The 18,157-nt window shown below is 37.5% G+C and overlaps 3 protein-coding genes across 3 annotated transcripts; all 3 read left to right on the forward strand.

The window, feature by feature from the left end:
* Nucleotides 1–8,278: 8,278 nt before the first annotated feature.
* LOC121052319 lies at nucleotides 8,279–14,810 on the forward strand. The gene is made up of 8 exons (XM_040517055.1): nucleotides 8,279–8,528; nucleotides 8,687–8,780; nucleotides 12,905–13,513; nucleotides 13,635–13,847; nucleotides 13,960–14,052; nucleotides 14,154–14,267; nucleotides 14,375–14,748; nucleotides 14,801–14,810. The coding sequence occupies exons 3-8, from the start codon at nucleotides 12,908–12,910 to the stop codon at nucleotides 14,808–14,810; spliced, it is 1,410 nt and encodes a 469-aa protein (XP_040372989.1). The 5' UTR covers nucleotides 8,279–8,528; nucleotides 8,687–8,780; nucleotides 12,905–12,907.
* LOC121052318 lies at nucleotides 9,174–12,617 on the forward strand. Its single transcript, XM_040517054.1, has 3 exons — nucleotides 9,174–11,650; nucleotides 11,753–11,858; nucleotides 11,949–12,617. The coding sequence occupies exons 1-3, from the start codon at nucleotides 9,174–9,176 to the stop codon at nucleotides 12,615–12,617; spliced, it is 3,252 nt and encodes a 1,083-aa protein (XP_040372988.1).
* Nucleotides 14,811–15,194: 384 nt separating the features above from the next.
* On the forward strand, nucleotides 15,195–17,180 carry LOC121052003. The gene is made up of 7 exons (XM_040515816.1): nucleotides 15,195–15,449; nucleotides 15,574–15,851; nucleotides 15,926–16,099; nucleotides 16,225–16,332; nucleotides 16,468–16,537; nucleotides 16,630–16,728; nucleotides 16,810–17,180. The coding sequence occupies exons 2-6, from the start codon at nucleotides 15,802–15,804 to the stop codon at nucleotides 16,717–16,719; spliced, it is 492 nt and encodes a 163-aa protein (XP_040371750.1). The 5' UTR covers nucleotides 15,195–15,449; nucleotides 15,574–15,801; the 3' UTR covers nucleotides 16,720–16,728; nucleotides 16,810–17,180.
* Nucleotides 17,181–18,157: the final 977 nt, after the last annotated feature.

The raw sequence follows: 18,157 nt of genomic DNA on the forward strand, positions 1-18,157 counted from the left end.
GAGGAAGAAAAATAGGAAGAAGGTGGAGCTAAACTAGCAGATGTCGATTTCGCGGATTGCTATGGTCGACTTCGTTGTCGGGATTGGATGGAGTGAGCGGGAAATAGCAGATAGAGGGAGCAGGAACAAGAACAAAGCTTATGAACCTAAAAACCTAAAAAGCTTGCCGACATGTTTAATTTTGGCACCTATATCCACCCAAACGTCAAAAAATAAAACAAAAGAAAATGTATAAAATGAAAATACACGACAGCACGTATTACCGTAGCTAAAATTAAAGAAATGGGGCCGTGACCACTTACCCAATTTCAGCTTAAAAATTGCTCACTTACTTCACTAAGAGTTTTTTAACCCTATTTACCCAGTCTAACATCTACTGACAATTTTACCCTTGTTAATTAAATTGAAACTGCTCAATCTCTCCTCTCAGACTCTCTCTCTCTCTCTAAACTGAAACTGATCGATCTCCATCGGCGAAGAGCTGGAGCATCCACACCCGTCCCGAGATAATCGCCAAGTACCAGATCCTTGAGCGGGTCGGATCAGGCGCCTACTTCGACATCTACTGCGCTCGTCGTCTCGCCGACAACCTCAGCGTCGCTCTTCAGGAGGTCCACGACTACCAGTCGACCTTTTGTGAAATCGAGGCGCTCCAGACGCTCCACGGCTACCCCAACGTCGTCGTTTTGTACGAGTACTTCTGGCGCGAGGATGAGGATGCCGTGCTAGTGCTCGAGTTTCTGGCCACTGATCAGAGCGGCGAAGAAGAAGGAGGGCAGGATGGGCTGCGGCGAGGTCAAGAGGTGGATGCTACAGATGCTGACTGGGATCGACGTGTGTCATTGGAATATGATCATGCATCTGGATTTTTTTTTTTTTTTTTTGATGACATCGTGCATCTGGATTTGAAGCCGAGCAATTTGTTGATGGGGAGGATTGTTAGATCCATAATTACCTAGTAATTATTCCCCTAATATTGCACTTTTGCTTAACCTTTGTGTTTATTTATGTATATTTATTATGTTTTCCTTATCATGCTAGGAAATAATGGAAAAGCTTGGAAATGCCCTAAAAACTCAACTTTAGCACATTTTCCTACTCCGGTTAGGAGAAACCGAGTTAGGCAAGGAAGGAGGAGCGGCAGACTGATCAAATGAACTCTAAATGACTTGAAACTTTTCAGATCCATTCTAGACATCCTAAGAATCATTTGTTATGAAGAGTTTAAGAGCTAGTTCGGAATGGTGCAAATTTCTGAACTAGAAGACAAAAACTGCAAAACCGGACCTGTATGAATTCCGGCAGAATTTCTGGCCACACCATGACCAACTAAGCTCTGAAATTTTACGACGATGATGTAAACTCATGAAGGAACATTTGGTATGAAGAAACCGAAGGCTAATTCCGAAGTCTTACTAGAGATTAAATTGAAGGAAGAAAGTGCGAAAACTTGACGAAATGAGAGTCAACGACGGTCAACGCCGGATTCCGCCAAAGTTGGCCGGCCAAGACCATGTGTGGAGGAGAAGGAAGAGCTGATTAGGGTTAAAGACTTTAGGTGGAAAGACTTTAGGTCTAGGTTATTTTGAAATCCAAAATTTGAAATATGACAAGTCGTCTTATTCTTACACCTTACACTTTTGTCTCCCATTTATTACCTTGTTCCCCTACACAATGACCCTTCTACCCTTACTTTTTCCCCTTCACCAAAATATCTATGGGCTTTCTAGGTCATTTCCATGTGGAGTTAAAGAATAGATCCACATTTTGTGCTTACACATTTGTCAACCAGATCTAGCCCTTCATTTCCTTTGATCTCCACCCTCCATTCATCACTTTTGGCCTATAAAAACACCCTCCCCTCACTTTGGACCTTTTTCATGCCTTCCTTCATCCATTTCATCTTCTTCCTCTCTCCATTTTCCATAATTTTTTATCTTTTAGGTAGTTTAGTTTAGCTTTTGTGTAGAGAAAAGTGTAAAGTGTCTTGGGTTTTTACCAAAAAACCAAAGATCCTTTACATCTTTGATCAATCACACCTTAGTTTCCATATATACAAGCCTTGTTCTTCATAGCTTCTAAGAGTTTTGTGGATTTGTATGGCAATTTGGGTTTGAAAAAAACCGAAATTTCCATACTTTCAAACATCTTTCACTAGTTTTGCATCAAGGGGAGCTAGTTTTGTAACCAACCACTTTCTCTACTCTTCCTCTCTTTTGCTTGATGTTATTATGTTTATGGGTTTGATTTATGTAATTATGGGTTGTGAGTAGAATAAATTTGGGGCTAGGCCTTAGCCCTAGCCAAACTCATGTATAAAATAGTGTGATGCCATGTTTTTGATGAATATGCATGTTTTGAATCCTTTAGCTACTTTACTTTAATGCTTTCTTACATGTGTTTTTGGATTTGTCACCTAGAACCATGTTGTAGGAATTAATGAAATTGGAAACTTAAGCTTGACAATCTTTTGTAACTGAGAAGCATGTGTAGCTAATAGGGTGGTGGTCTAGCTTATTCTTACGGGAAGAACTAGATTGCTTGGGTCCTTACCTTAAAATTAATGCTTGGTGTCATGAGATTAAGAGTCAAGAGGCCTTAGGTTTTACGACATCAAAGCCCTTTTATGTTTTAGCGAATGTAAATAGGACTAAGGTTGTGTGATCTAGCTTTGCTCTAGCGACATGGTTAGGTTGCATGATTAGTTGGTATCTTGGTTTCTCTAGCGAAAACCGAGGGAGAATTTATCAAAGCATGTTGTTAGTTGAAAATGGGTTACATTATATGCTTGAGGGAGGCTAGGTGCAAAAACCTATGCTCCTGTTTATCTCATTGATCAAAGTCTCTATTTTATTTTGTTTTTATTAGCTTAGTTTATTTTTGTGCAACTTATTTTACTTTATAGAAATTAAAATCAACAAAACCGATTCACCACTTTACCATTGTAAATATCATTATTGATAGTTTTGGCTTCCAAAGGGCCGAGACTATTAATTTGTAAAAAGATAGACTCACATGTGTTTTCTAGGTTTTATTTTTGCGGTAATCTAGTTAGGGTAGAGTTACTCATTCCCTTGGGTACGATACTCTTACTATTCCCCTTTACTAAAACTTGACCTCCTAATCTTGGGAGTAGGTAACATCACACAAATTTGCACATATTTTCATACTCGTGATCGAACCAACAAGTTTTTGGCGCCGTTGCCGGGGATTGAGGTAAAACTCAATCCCTATTAGGTCGCCGTGGGACTAGAGAACCCATTTCTAGTTTATCATTATTTTTTTTTGCCTTTAATTATTTGGTTGTTTTTTGTGTGGTACTTTAATTTTTGAAATTGTTATAAGTACTTTGGGTAAGTAAATTGGTAAATTGTGGTAAGAAAAAGACAAAAATAAAAAAATAAAAATTTAAGCATGTCTTGCCTATTTACTATTTGCTTATTACTTGTGCAATTTCACATTTTTGTTACTTATTTAAAATTCATTTTTTAAATAAATTGTGCTTTGACTTATTTCTTTTCAATTGGAATTTGATTAGAGCTTGTAGTTTTTAAGTAAATAGGATTTGGATTCCATCTTTGTAACGTCGAGTTTATTCACTCTTCACAAGTAGGTTCATCCGATTGGATACGATGTCTAGGTAAGATTTGAATGAGAGAAGTGTACTCAAGTGAGCTTCGGCTCCACCAAAATCTCTTCCTACTCTTACCTGGTCATATTTCATGAGGACTTACCAAACTGTTGAGTGTTAGACAACACCCAAATTTGGATTTCTTTTCCCTTTTGCTTTTCTAATTACAAATTCTAATTTGAGTTCTAATTTTCTAGAAATAGTTAAAGTTTTAATTTGAGTCACATTGGACCTTGTTAATATCCTTAAACTTAAACCCGGATTAGCGGACTCCAAAATGAAGAAAAAATAATCCAAGATGAAGAATTTGGGAGTTTGGGAGTAGTCGAGAGCATGGGGAGGTTAAGTGTTCAAAGCTTAAGTGTGAGGTTCCTTCGATTGGTGATGCATGGACCCAGGGATGGCAAGTGCCTAACTTGGCCTTGTGAGGTTATCACTTATTTTGGACTATGGACCTAAGTGGAGGATCGATCTTCAAAGAGTTTGCATTTCTCTAACTCTACTCTTGATCTTTCCTAGCATGAATTGTTTGCTTTATTTATTTTTATGTTAATAAATTTGTGGCTCCAAGAGTTTTGGATAGTTATTTCACCCTTGGTCAATGGATAAAACACAAAAGATTTAGCTTTTATTGAAAGGATTATCCAAAGTTCAAGTGTGAGGTGACTACCCTTTCTCTTTTGCCATGTTAGTTTAGTTGTTTTGAATGCTAGTTGCGGCCTTAATGATGCATGCTCCCCAAAACATTGATAGGATCTTAATAGCTTCATTATACATTAAGGACTATATGATGTTTTAAGTGTGAGGTGCTTGTTTGGCCATTGTTAATAGTTAATAAATTGTGTCGACTAGCATTAGGACATTTTTATTTGGTCCCATGCTTTGCACATGATTCACAATTGTTCATAACAGCACATTGAGGACAATGTGTGATTTAAGTGTGAGGTGGTAAGGGTAAGTAATTACATTCCTTATCCTTTTCTTCATTTGTTAACCTTACTGAAAAATCCATAAAAATTGAAAAATTTTGAAAAATACAAAAAGATTTTGGCTTGCTTGTGTGGTTCCTAAAGTGAAATAACCCCCGAGGATGAGACCGAACATATGTCTAATTGGATTGATTGATTTTGAGCATGTATACCGATTGAAGATCAATGCTTATTTAATAAATGGATTTGGCGTTTTGTGCTCACATGCATTTAACCTCATATTGCCTATGTCATTTTAGATGCATCACTATGCCAAAAAAGCCTTCAGACGACACACCTCAGACGACATAAGTTTTGTTTTATGTCGTCTGAGTTTTTCAGACGACATAATTTTTTTTTCTGTTGTCTGAATATACACTTAAACCATACTGGTTTAATTTGGAAAAATGGTGAGCATTCAGACGACACATTTGTGTAGTTGTAGAAGGTGGTGATTTCCTATCTCAAATTTGGATAAATGGTGAGCATTCAGACGACACATTTGTGTAGTTGTAGAAAGTGGTGATTTCCTATCTCAAATTTGGAGGGAATATCAAAAGTTGACCGAGTCTTTTCCCTCTCAAATAGCCACGCCCTATTTGACTAGAAAATATTGTGACATTCAAACAACATTTAAATGTTGTCTAAATGTGGGGATTGTTTTAAAATTTCCCAAGTTATTTTGACTTGTGCTATTTGACATATATCCCTCGCAATTAAGTCACTTTCGATCTGTCCTAGCCTTGTCATCACGTACTAGATCTCTCAGCTCGACCTAGAACGTTAACCCGGCCGCAAAAGCCCAAACACCAACCTCGCTCTCTCCTTCTCAGTTAGCTCTATCATATCTCGATTCTCACTCTCTCCTTCATCTTCTGACTTTCTTCATCAACCTTAGTCTCTACTTCGGCTTTCACATCCAGATTAATGGAGCTCTGCAGCGACTAGTAGAGCTATTTTCGATTCGGATATTGGTAAGCAACTTAGGGTTTCAATCGTTTTTTAGTTTTGGGTTTCAACTGGGTTCAATCGATTTTAGTGTTTGATTTCGATTCGGTTTTTTTTGTTTCTATTTGGGGATGGGGCGATTGAATATCATTTTTCCTTTTATCCTCGATTCGGTGTTCCGATTACTGAAAACCCAAATCTCTCTCTCTCTCTCTCACTCATTCTCTCTCTCTGTGTCACCCTCCTTGTCAGTAGACGGCGGCGGAACGGTGAAGGTTCATTGACTCTTGTCTTGGTGTTAGTTTGCTTTGGAATTTTGTTGAAACAGACGAAAAGAAAAGAAGAAGAAGAGGAGGAAGAAGAGAAGAAGAAGAGGGAGACGGGAAGAAATTGATGCTCAATTCCAACAGAAATTGAGTAAACTGATCATCCTAGGTATTCTTTGATGGGTTTGAATTTGTTTGATTTATTTTTTTGTCTGTCTCTCATCTTTTCCATTATTATACATAACCGTTTTGGTTTTTCAACTCTTTCATTTCATTGTTATGTGCATTTCTGTTCGGTTAAGCACTTATTTGTTGGGTTTTTGTGAGAGAGTGTTGGGTTTGTGTCTGATTTGGTGTTTTTGTGAGAGAGTGTTGGGTTTGTGTCTGATTTGGGCGAGAAGGTGGAGGGTGATTTTGGAAGAAATGGAAGAGAAATTCACAGCTAAAGACTATGGGGTGGGTAAGCTATTGATTCTGGACTCAAGTATTGGCTTTGATTCTGTATGTTGGATCCCTCCAACTTACTTATGAATGATCGTATTGTATGATTTGGTTTGTAAATAATCCGATTGATTTGTGGGGTAATCGTTTAGGTTGCATCGTTCTTTTTTGGGGGGAGGGATTGGTACTGGAGAAATTGTAACTTGAAGGGAAGAGTTGTCTTCTTTTGGTTCAATCTAGTGAAAATTTTAACTCATGGTGGTTATCAAAAGAAGAAGAAGAAAGAAAATTCTTGAGTGAGGGTGTTATATTTGCTGAATACTTGAGAAAGAGAGCGGTTTTTCCTTTAACTACCTTTCTTTTACTGGTACTGATTCATTGGAAGATCCAACTGGATCTTAGTTTTCTGATGGAAGATTTGTTATATTTGCTACAAATGGATGGAAGTTCCAGCCTTGACATATTTTGTAGAATTTTGCTCTCTTGAATTTCTTAGGAAAAGTATATGACTGAAGGGTGAAGCTATGGAGTTCAATTTTTAGTTTAATCATATTTACTTGTTTTGCATTCTAGATATGGATTAAATATCTCTTAAAGATGGATAATGGATACCACTTGTTTCTCCAAGTTTAAATTATTTGTACTGTGCTGTTAACACTGGGGAAATGGCAGACTATATTGTTCCTTTCTTAACGGTGCAAATGCATTCTGATCTAAAACTGAGTCCCCAGTCCTTTGTGTCCCTGTAATTTGAGGATTTTCCATATCTGTGGATCATGTGAATGCACAGAGTGATAGTTATGGTTGCATTATTATATATAAATCTTAACTGCTCACTATTTCTGCAATTCTTTTCCATATTAGGTATTGGGTTGTAGTAGTATAATATTTGACTGGTGTGAGTATGTCTCATTGGAGGCTTTACAGAGAATACGACCTTGGGTGAGATTTTTTGATTTTTTTTGGTTGGAAAATTGATATGGGTCTGTTATTGATTAGGGATAGCGAATTACGTTTGGAACTAACATAGAGAATTATTGGTAATGTTAGTAAGTGATGGGGCTTACTAAAACCAGATTCACTTTTTCTTTGTGCTTTGTCAACTCCGAAATGATTTTAATTTTGATGGTACAGGTATAAGGCAAGGACAACAGCTGCTCTCAAAGTTCCAGAGTTTTAACTTGAGAGTGATCCTCTGTCTATTTATACTCAAATATGTAATAGTGCGTTGCTAAGGTACTTTCTTTTTCCTCAATATTTACTATTTCCAAAACTGGTTTTTTTTCTTTAACTTTTTCAAAGATTCATTTCTGTATAAGTAAGGTATGCTTGCAAGGAAAGACAAGATAGAAGGAAACTGTGTGGCCCTGCATCTGTGATACATATAACAATTAATAGTTTTCTGTATTATCTTGAGCTTAGTATTTTTCCTTCCCATTTGGTTTATGGTTAATGTTTTTCATCAAATCCCTTTAAAATGCTTTATCAATAATTATTGTCATAATTATTGTCAATAATTATCAAAAATTGTTTTCTGAAATCAAAATTGTGCATTTGAGAAAATAGTGTCAATATTTGAGATTGAACTTTCTCCTGTTCCGTCTGCTGCTGAATAATTAGCCCAGGTCTAGGTCTATTTTCTAGGTTTGTTTAGTGTGTTTTTAACTTGAAAGTTTGCTCTGGTAAAATGGCTAGCTTCCTAAGCAGTTTACTAGCATTAGATGGCAGTCAAAATTGGCTATTCCATTATTTTTTGGTTTAAGACTGAGCTTATTATCTTAACGCTGCACCTACTTTGATTTGGCCTGTATTAACTTGCAAAAATACAGTTCACATCCGAACTGAAAGGAACATTTAATGAGGTTGCAAATGTCTTCCAAGACTGATTCTAGCTATGATAGAAGGGTACAGATAAATTTATAAAAGAAATCTCTTGTTGTATGCCTAATTTAGGTTTAATTTGTACTGGGGATGGTTTATTTTCAGTGCAAAAGTACAATTTAGCCATTTCTTAATTAATTTCCCAATCTTTTATCTCTTGATGTATGCCTAATTTAGGTTTAATTTGTTTAAATCTTGTTGTCTTGTATTTTTTTGGTTATAATCTTGTTGTCTTGTATGTTTAAGTATTTAACCTGCATATAGCCTTTATATATTTTGGCTATAACTAATTCTATATTTTTCCCCTCTTTTTTGCAGCGTTATGTTGACTTTGGATTATAGCTTATAGGCGCTGATCTTATGTCAATACTTGGCCTTTACAAATTTGTTCAGGTATAATGACTTTATGTGGATGTCATTTTTAGATGTGTAGCCCCATGTAGAAAATACTTGTGCACTTGCTAAGCCCATGAGATCCATGACTATGAAAAGGAACTGCCATAGTTCTTATGTTTTGTAACATGTTTCTTCTATTTTGTTGGCCTTGATAGGGAAACTTGGTGGAACAAAAGGATTTGCGAAGGAAGGCTCACTGCTAGTACTAGTATAGAGAAAAACAGAAGGCTTTTTTTCTGTAAATTTCTGGTGAGTTTTCAATGTTTGTGCTTTATACATTATGTAGTTAGCAACTATCTAATTATCCTTTTGTTCATATCTTTGCCTACACAAAATGATTATATGTTTACTGCTGGCTAGTTGAGTATAATCATAAGTTCATTTTTATTTCTTGATAGAATATTGTATTACTTTGTATAATAAAAGTTTGAGCATGGAATGAAATCTGATCATTAGAATTGTCATGGATCGATGTAATTGGTGCAGCTCTATGTGAATGAATTTGTACGTGTTAAGACCACTCTTAGTAGTACTAGTCTTAATGAGTATATTGTATAGTAAAAGTATAAGCAACGGTATCTTTGACATAGAGACAATATTTAAGTGTGTTTTGTTATATATGAAGGAACCTAAATATTTAAGATGGATAAGTCATGGATGCATGCTGATAGAAGGTCAAAGAAGTTTGAGCTAGGAGTAGCAGAGTTTCTCAAGTTGGCCGAGTCTAATGCCAATAACAAAAACAAGATTTCTTGTCCTTGCTTGAAATGTAGTAACACGAAGGGATTTTCTGTTGGAGTTATTAAGGATCATATATTTTGGAATGGTATTAATGAGAGTTATAAGCATTGGAGGTGGCATGGAGAACCTACTACATCTGCTATGAATGACAATAGAGTTGAATCTGAAACTGTAGATTGGGAACCTGGGATAGGGGAGAATGATTGGGGCTTTGGAGAAAGTGAGGATGAGCAGATTTCCGAAGACTCTAATGAGTTTTTGAAGTATGTAGAGGATGGGGATCAACCTTTGTACCCAGGTTGTACGAAGACAACCAAACTGAATGGTCTGATTCAGACCTTCAATTTGAAAGCAAAGCATGGAATGACCGATGCTTGCTATTCAGATATGCTTATCATGATTGGGGGTCTGCTTCCTGAAGGGAATCAGGTTCCTTTGTCTTTGTATGAAGCGAAAAAGACACTTAGTGCTTTAGGGATGGAGTATGAAAAAATTCATGCATGTCCTAATGACTGCATCTTGTATAGACAACAGCATGCAGATGCTCTTATCTGCCCCAACTGTGGTGTTTCAAGGTGGAAATTGGGTAGGGATAAAACTGTGAAAGAAGGGATACCAGCAAAGGTTTTATGGTACTTTCCACCAATCCCAAGGTTCAAACGAATGTATCAATCGACCAACACAGCTAAGAATCTTACTTGGCATGAGTATGGTAGAAAGAAAGATGGAATGATGCGACACCCAGCTGATTCTCCTACTTGGGAATTACTTGACAAACAATATCCAAAATTCAGTAGCGACCCTAGAAACCTCAGACTAGCCCTATCTTCTGATGGATTTAACCCGCATAGTTCTCTAAGCAGCAAGTATTCTTGTTGGCCAGTTATACTGGTCACATATAACCTTCCTCCATGGCTTTGTATGAAGAGGAAGTTTATGATGTTGACATTGTTAATATCGGGACCAAAGCAACCTGGTAACGATATCGACATCTACTTGCAGCCATTAATAGATGATCTGAAAGTATTGTGGGATGGGGTTGAGGGAGTATACGATGCACTAAGAGGGGACTACTTCAAATTGAAAGCGGTCCTGCTGTGGACTATTAATGACTTTCCCGCATACGGGAACTTGTCTGGTAGCATTGTTAAAGGATATAATGCTTGTCCAATTTGCCTTGACCAGACTCGACCTTATAGGTTAAAAAGAGGTAAAAAAATGGCATTCATGAGGCATCGCAGGTTCCTACCTAGACATCATCCGTATAGGAAACAGGCTGTTGCTTTTGACAACACCGTAGAGGAGGACCTACCTCCTCTACCATTAACCGGAGAGGAGGTGTTTGCTAGAGTAGAGGGTCTGAATTGTGTGTGTGGGAAAAAGAAACGCTCTCCTCCTGCCAAGGGTGTTGAAGACCAAGGCAAACCTTGTTGGAAAAAGAAGTCTGTCTTCTTTGAACTAGAGTATTGGAAATATATTCCGGTACGACATAATCTCGATGTCATGCACATCGAGAAGAACTGTTGTGATGCCATCATTGGTACGCTGCTGAACATTCCCGGGAAGACAAAGGATGGGGTTGCAGGGCGTTTGGACATGGTGGAGATGGGTATTAGGTCTGGTTTGAACCCAGAAGTTGGTGCCAAAAGGGATAAATTACCTCTAGCTAGTTGGAACTTGATGCTTGGTGAAAAAAAAATAGTTTGTGGCTCTTTTTTTGAAATGACGGTTCCTGTTAGGTTTTCGTCAAATGTAAGGAATCTTGTCTCTATGGAGGATTTAAAACTTGCTGGTCTGAAATCGCATGACTGTCACACTATCATGCAGATTCTTCTTCCTGTTGCTTTACGTTCTGTTCTTGAGAAGCCGGTTAGGTATGCGATCATCCGCTTCTGCCTTTTCTTCAAGGCAATATGTGTTAAAGTGATCGATGTTTCGAAGCTGGAAAAAATGCAAGCAGACTTGGTTGTTACTGTTTGCTTATTGGAGAAGTACTTCCCGCCTTCATTTTTCGACATTAAGATCCATCTAACTGTGCATCTCGTAAGAGAAGTTCAGCTTTGTGGTCCAGTATTTTTTCGGTGGATGTACCCCTTCGAGAGGTACATGAAAGTCTTTAAAGGGTGGGTTAGATGTCGAACGCATCCTGAGGGATGCATAGCAGAGTCATATATTGTCGAAGAGGCTGTTGAGTTTTGCACTGAACGTATGCTTACTGATGCTTCTACTGCTGGAATCCCTGAAAGTTCCAAACCACGAGCCCGTAATGCATCCAAACCGCTATCAGGCGCTACCATGATTTCTGTCTATGGCAAGGAGATGCATCAAGCACATCTGTGTATATTGCAGAATACCGAGGATGCAAGTCCTTATTTCATGTAAGTCATAAACTTTTAATTATCATCAGTTTTCCTACAGTCCATGAATTGATTCAATATTTTGTTACTTAAATTATTGAGTTTTGTGTGTTTGATATTCAGTGAACATCTGGAATTGTTGAAGCTTCTCAATCCAAGGTTTTCCAAAAATGAAAAGTGGCTGAAGGATAAACAAAACCAGACCTTTGCTGTCTGGTTAAAAGAGAGGGTATGTGATCATATACTTGATTGTTAATATATAAGTTGAAAAAAATAAGATTTCAACATTACGCTAATGTAATCTATTATTGATTTGAAGGTTTCAAATGAACTGCAGTTTCCGGACAATAATGTTTCGGAAACAATGAGGTGGATGTCAAGTGGACCGAATCATGTAGTGCCGACCTTTAGTGGATACCAGGTTAATGGTGTTGATTTCAACACTAAGGAGCGGGACAATGTGCGATCAGTGCAAAACAGTGGGGTTTTTTTGGTGGCTGATGCAATGCAAGTTTCTAGTGCAAAGGATAAAAATCCCAAAACTAATGATATGGACTTCTATGGTGTCATACAACAAATATGGGAGCTGGACTACTACAAGTTTAGGGTACCGTTGTTTAAATGTGATTGGGTTGAGAATGTTAGGGGCATTAAAGTAGATGAACTAGGGTTCACATTGGTAAATCTGAATAGGAAAGGTCATCTTAATGATGCTTTTGTCTTAGCTAGCCATGTTAAGCAAATAGTTTACATTGAGGATCCCCTCGATGCTCAATGGTCAGTGGTAGTAAGGGTGCCAGATAGAGACTATCAAGGGGCTGATTCGGATGAGGAGTTAGAAGATATTGAAGTAGAACAACAGCCATTTGAAGCAACAATGCCATCCATCGAGACTTTTGATAATATAGATGGTGATCAGCATAGCAATTATATGCGTCCTGGAGATGAAGCAATATGGGTGCAAAATGACTGCAATGAACGTGGCTGAGGGAAAAAAAACATTTAGTGAAAGTTGTTTGTTCGTGATTGATTTGTTTTAGAATGCCTATATATATGTACTGATGTGTTTGATGAAACATGTATATTAACACTTCTAATTATGTTAGTTATTTCATTGTCTTCTGTGTTGTTTAATTTTGAGTTGCATTGTGTTTGTAATTTCATTGCTTTATGTGTTTGTTATTTCATTGTTTTATGTGTTTTTGTTTCATTTGTTTATTCACATTAATTGTTAACATATAATATGGGGCTAACTTTGTTTATTGTGTATTGCAGGTCATGGCTCCATCTGCAAGCACATCGAAAGTTGCTAGATCTATAGCCTTAAGGATAAAGGCGGTGCAGATGAAACGTAGTAGAAAAACCGTATCTGAACCACCTATTACTTCTCCAAATCGTAAACCTGCTACCCCCAAGAAAGCTGAAGCAAGACTGACAGAAGCCAACAAGGCTACCCTCCCTAGGAGAAGTCCGCGAAAACATAAAGCTACTCAGTCCAGCAAGGATGCGTCCGCCAGGAGAAGTATGCCACCGCCTAAAGCAGGAAATTCCAAGAAGGCTGTGGCAGCAAAGAAGTCATCGTCCGGTCATAAGTCTGCAAAGAGCAAGTCATCAGAGGATTCGGATGATGATGATGATAACATCACTGGTGGATTGAGGTTGCTTAAGCGAGGGATGGTAACCATGAATAAAATTACTAGGCGACTGATTCGAGGAAAGAAGCTAAAGGTGAATTCTAATGCTGATGGGGAGCCAATTGGGAAGGCAGCTAAGGAGATGCAGTCATACATTGGGGTGTTGGCACGCACCAAGATCCCAATATCTATAAATGATTGGAGAAATGTGCCTTTGGATGAAAAAGACAAGATTTGGAATAGTATTCAGGTAAACAATCAGTCTATATATAAGTTGTTGCTAGCTGTTCACTGATTTACATTTCATTATTCTTATTTTTTTCAAAAAATAGTAATTAAAGCTATGATACTTTGTATTCGTTAATGTGTAGGATGCTTATGTGGTGCCAAAAGAATGGAAGAAATTGGTGATTACATCAGCCGACCATAAATGGAGAGAGTTCAAGAGCAAACTAACGAACTGGTACATTATTCCCTATCTGGATTCTCCTGAACTTTTACAGTTCCCTCCAGATGATTATCGATCCATTAAGGTATCTGAATGGAATACGTTCGTGGCTGATAGAACTTCACAACAATTTCAGGTTTGTCTAATACCATACTTGGACAATGCAGTTGTGGAACAGTTTATGCATTATTAGTTAGTGTTTATGCAGATACTAAAATATAATGCATAATTCTATATATGCTTTATAGGTACTCCGTGAAAAGCAGAAAAAAAATAGGAAGGAGAATAAGTATCCTCATCGAATGTCACTGAAAGGATATGCTAACTTCCAAGAAGAACTGGTCAGTATTCGTCTTACAAATCTATTTACAATATATTTGTTATTCTTTTCGGTTTACACCAAACTGATCATGATGTCACACGTATCTATTCATATTTATAGGCTGAAAAAATACCGATTGAAGAATTGGATCTTGCTACGATGTGGATAAAGGCCCGGCAAGACAAGAGCGGCAACTTCAAAGGGCCAGCAGTGAAGAAGAAGGTCGAAAAAATTGTAAGTTCAGTTTTTTGTAATTGTTTATTACTTGTTCTGCCTTTTTTTTTTCCAGGTTTTGTATCCTAAGGATAATTTTTGTGTGCTGTGATTGATGTCTATATCAGGAAAGTTTGAAGAGGAAAGTGTTTGAAGGAGAAATCAACCCTGAAGGAACAGATGATGTTCTGACTTTGGCGTTGGGAAATCCTGAGTATCCTGGTAGGGTACGTGGTGTTGGTGGCTTCGTCAAGCCTTCGGCATATTTTCATCTACCTAAACGCCAAATGCTAAATGTAGAAGATAGTGTCAGGGTAAGTGTTAAGAAGATACTAGCAGAAGAGAAAGAAAATATCATTGCTCAGGAAAGAGCCAAATGGGAGTTGGAGATGGAGCAACAAATTGCTAGGGAAAGAGCCGCTTGGGAGGAAAGGTTTCAGAAGTTAGAAGCGATGGTTAATGGGAAAGAGATGCCAGCTGACTCACCCAAACCTGTGACACCGTTGAATGATTTAGGCTCTGGCCAAGGCAGCTGTTCAAGGCACCTTGAAAAGGCTAGTTTGAAAGCTATTGAAATTGAAGCTACCAAAACTGCCAAGAAGAAGTTAGATTTAAGGGAGGACCAGCAGAAAGTAGTTGAGGAGAATGAAGTCTTTGTGGATGGGGAGCTGAACATCAAACTAACCTCGATTATTGAGGAGGAGGTTAGAAATGATTTAACTCCGAAAAAAAATGCAGTTGTGGAGCAAGTGCAAGTGCCTGTAATTAATCGCTACCCTAGCTTTACTTTCTTTTTCCTTACAATTAGTTTTCTTTTCTTTTTCTTTACAATTACATTTCAACAACCATATTGATGACATTGCTGCCTGAAATGTGACTAATGCTTACATATTTTTTGGTTTGAATTAGCAGGTTCAGTCCACCAATATTGTCCAGTCATGGTGTAAACTTGCGATAGATTCATTGGACAACATAGTGGCTGAAGGAACGATCATTCAAGTGGATGTTGACTCCAGCAAGCAAACTATCCATGGTGTTCCATTGGCTGAGGAAAATGTCCGAGTATCGATCACCAAATCTATTGTTGCTAATGCTTTGCTACCAATTCCTATTAATGATGAGATTCTGTTTGTCCGCGATGCAATTGGTACATGCATTGCTTGGCCTAGAGACTGGGTTATACCCACTGCAACTGATGCAAAGGTAATGTAGTTTGCTTAAATTCATTTTTAACCTTTTCATTCTTACCAAAATGACCATGTGAGCTGCTATATTACATGATATAGAAATACTAATCATGCAATGTTATTTTTTATATCAATTGCAGCGGGAAAAGATTAAGGTTGTGAGGAGGAAAAAGAAGGATATATATGATGATTTTTTTGATCATGATGATTTGGACAAGCTGCCACCCAATTTGCCTCCACCACTTAAGACGTTGGCCACATGGGCTAATGATAACTTGAAGGATGGGATCACCATCCACACAACCTTAGGCGAGGAATTATTTGGATATCTAAAAAAGGTCGCCATCTTCAGAAGGGATGTGTATGCCATGACCAACATGAAGGAGGTTTCTGCCGGCTGCATTGTGATGTATATGAGGTTTGTAATGCATTTTAAATGAAGCTGTTAATTCAGTGTTATTGAATGATATTTTGAGACTTGTGGTTTTACAGCTTCCTTTATCAAGTGTTGAAGAAATCGAAGATGCTTGACATGATTGGCTTCGTAGATCCTGCTAATACTGGTATCATTGGCTGTGGAAATCCGACTGAAGGGGCTCGTTCTTTGTCAGTTTCTTATGAAAGAGGGAAGCCTGGTCAGATTTTTTTGGTCCCCTATAATTCAGGGTACGAAAGCTTCATTCATGCATTTTTGTTTTTGTAAATATTGACTTCTGATCTCATAAATATAGCAATGCAAGTACCTAAATTAGATTCGTGTTGGTATTGATTATCATAAATTTGAATGCCAGCGGTCATTGGATGTTGACGGTGGCAAACCCCACTGAAGAAGTTGTGTATTTCATGGATCCGCTAAAGAGGCGACTCATCACCGGTGAATGGAGAACTATTGTGGACAAGTGAGTGCAGCTAGCTTGTTGGTTTTTTGTTGGTATTATGTACAAAACGGTTTAGTCCTCTTTTTTTTGGAGATATCGATTCTCAATTTATAAGTTGTTAGTTTCATCATAATTTTGTGTATTTTGTTGTTGAAGCTCCATCAAAATATTCAATGCCCAAAAACATAGGAAAGGCCGAAAGACAGTTCAATGGAAAAACTGTGCAGTATGTGTTCCCCATCTAGCTAACTATTTATATTTGCATTTTTCCATTTTAGGCGAGGTTTATTAGGTACTGAAAATATTTATTTGTTTCAGGGCATTCCGGAGCAGATGGGTGATAAGACTTGTGGTTATTGGATTATGCATTACATGAGGGATATAGTGGAGGACAAAAACCAAGAGTAGAGTGCTAAGGTAATCAGTAACTAATCTATTGTACTAGTGATTTATTGGATTAATCCATTGTGATGCATAACTAAGCTTCTGTCCTTGCAGTGGGAAAGAAAAGCAAATCACTATTACACAATGGAGAATGTTGATGCTGTCCGGGCAGAGTGGGCAAAGTATGTTATGAAGTTCAAAGATAACTAGTGCATGTGTAGGTTAACTAGTAGTTGAAGATATGTAGCACCAACTTTTGGACATGCAAAGTTGATATATATATAGGCCAGATTTTGATTGCAGTACTGCTAGCTATTTTGCTATGTTGTTTAGTTGGTTGCCCACATTGTGTAGTGCTTTTGGTTTATTAGCAAGCAGTACTGCATGTATATATTTTGCTGGCTGCCCAGATTAGTAGATATGGGTCATTTAGAACTGATGCTGATCGATGATTAGGTTTGTGTACATGAGACGACAATGGTGGATTAATGGAAATTGCAATATGATTTTGGATGTGGATTTTATGGTTTCAGGAATAGCTAATTTTAATTTCCAGAATGCATGCATACCAATTGTACAGGGGACTACTAAAATGTGTCGTCACAAACTGCAAGCTACAACAAAAGCACACCAAAACGTGTGGTTGCAGCTGCATAGACACAACACAAAAACCAATAAGAAGTCTATTGTCTTTTTGACAATGAGACAACAGAAAATTGTAGTCTGAAAGGCAAAACAACAACATAAGTTAGTTGAAAGTATTGGCTAAAGTGTATAACAACAACAAATAAGTGTGATTGGATGTGATTACAGACAACATAAAACATATATTATTAGTGGTCCTTTTTACATTCAGACCACAAATATTTGTCGTCTAAATAATCTCAAACGACAGTAAATTGTCGTCGTAATGAGACTGACATAACAGAAAGAATATGATATCCATTGTCTAAACCATTTCCCAACATCACATATGTATAATTTCAAATCCTTTCACACAACACTTAAATGTCATACAAACCTAGCGTAGAACGACACTTAATTGTCCTCTGATGCTCCTTACAACCACATATAATTATCGTTTAAAGTAAATTAGCACAACCTTTAATTGTTGTTGTATGAGATAAGAGACTACATACGAGGTTTCATATTTCTTATTTAAGGGCATTCAGACCACACAAATAAGTCTTGCAAATATGCTTCACACAATAGCATTTAAAAAATTCTGTGGTTGTTTTGTCTATCAGACAATACAAAACGGTTGTTTGAATGCTTTTAAAGATACAGATCACAATGTTCCCAAAATGCAAAACTCATCAGACAACACAAGATTTTTAGTTTTTTATGTCATCTGATTTTTCAGACGACAGAACACTTATGTCGTCTGATGCCCCCAAGAGACGACACCGTACTAGACGACACATTTTTGTTCGTTCAGACGACAGAACAGTTGTGTCGTCTG

This window comes from Rosa chinensis, chromosome 3 (genome assembly GCF_002994745.2).
Source record: "Rosa chinensis cultivar Old Blush chromosome 3, RchiOBHm-V2, whole genome shotgun sequence".
Lineage (NCBI taxonomy): Eukaryota > Viridiplantae > Streptophyta > Magnoliopsida > Rosales > Rosaceae > Rosa > Rosa chinensis.

Excerpts from the sequence above, each read along its gene's own strand:
- LOC121052003 (XM_040515816.1), top strand. The coding sequence starts at position 15,802 with ATGACCAACATGAAGGAGGTTTCTGCCGGCTGCATTGTGATGTATATG. Across the intron at positions 16,100-16,224 it reads TTGGTCCCCTATAATTCAGG|CGGTCATTGGATGTTGACGG; the intron begins GTACGAAAGCTT and ends TTTGAATGCCAG. Across the intron at positions 16,538-16,629 it reads TTCAATGGAAAAACTGTGCA|GGCATTCCGGAGCAGATGGG; the intron begins GTATGTGTTCCC and ends TATTTGTTTCAG.
- LOC121052318 (XM_040517054.1), top strand. The coding sequence starts at position 9,174 with ATGGATAAGTCATGGATGCATGCTGATAGAAGGTCAAAGAAGTTTGAG. Across the intron at positions 11,651-11,752 it reads GATGCAAGTCCTTATTTCAT|TGAACATCTGGAATTGTTGA; the intron begins GTAAGTCATAAA and ends TTTGATATTCAG. Across the intron at positions 11,859-11,948 it reads CTGTCTGGTTAAAAGAGAGG|GTTTCAAATGAACTGCAGTT; the intron begins GTATGTGATCAT and ends ATTGATTTGAAG.
- LOC121052319 (XM_040517055.1), top strand. The coding sequence starts at position 12,908 with ATGGCTCCATCTGCAAGCACATCGAAAGTTGCTAGATCTATAGCCTTA. Across the intron at positions 13,514-13,634 it reads AGATTTGGAATAGTATTCAG|GATGCTTATGTGGTGCCAAA; the intron begins GTAAACAATCAG and ends GTTAATGTGTAG. Across the intron at positions 14,053-14,153 it reads CTAACTTCCAAGAAGAACTG|GCTGAAAAAATACCGATTGA; the intron begins GTCAGTATTCGT and ends TCATATTTATAG.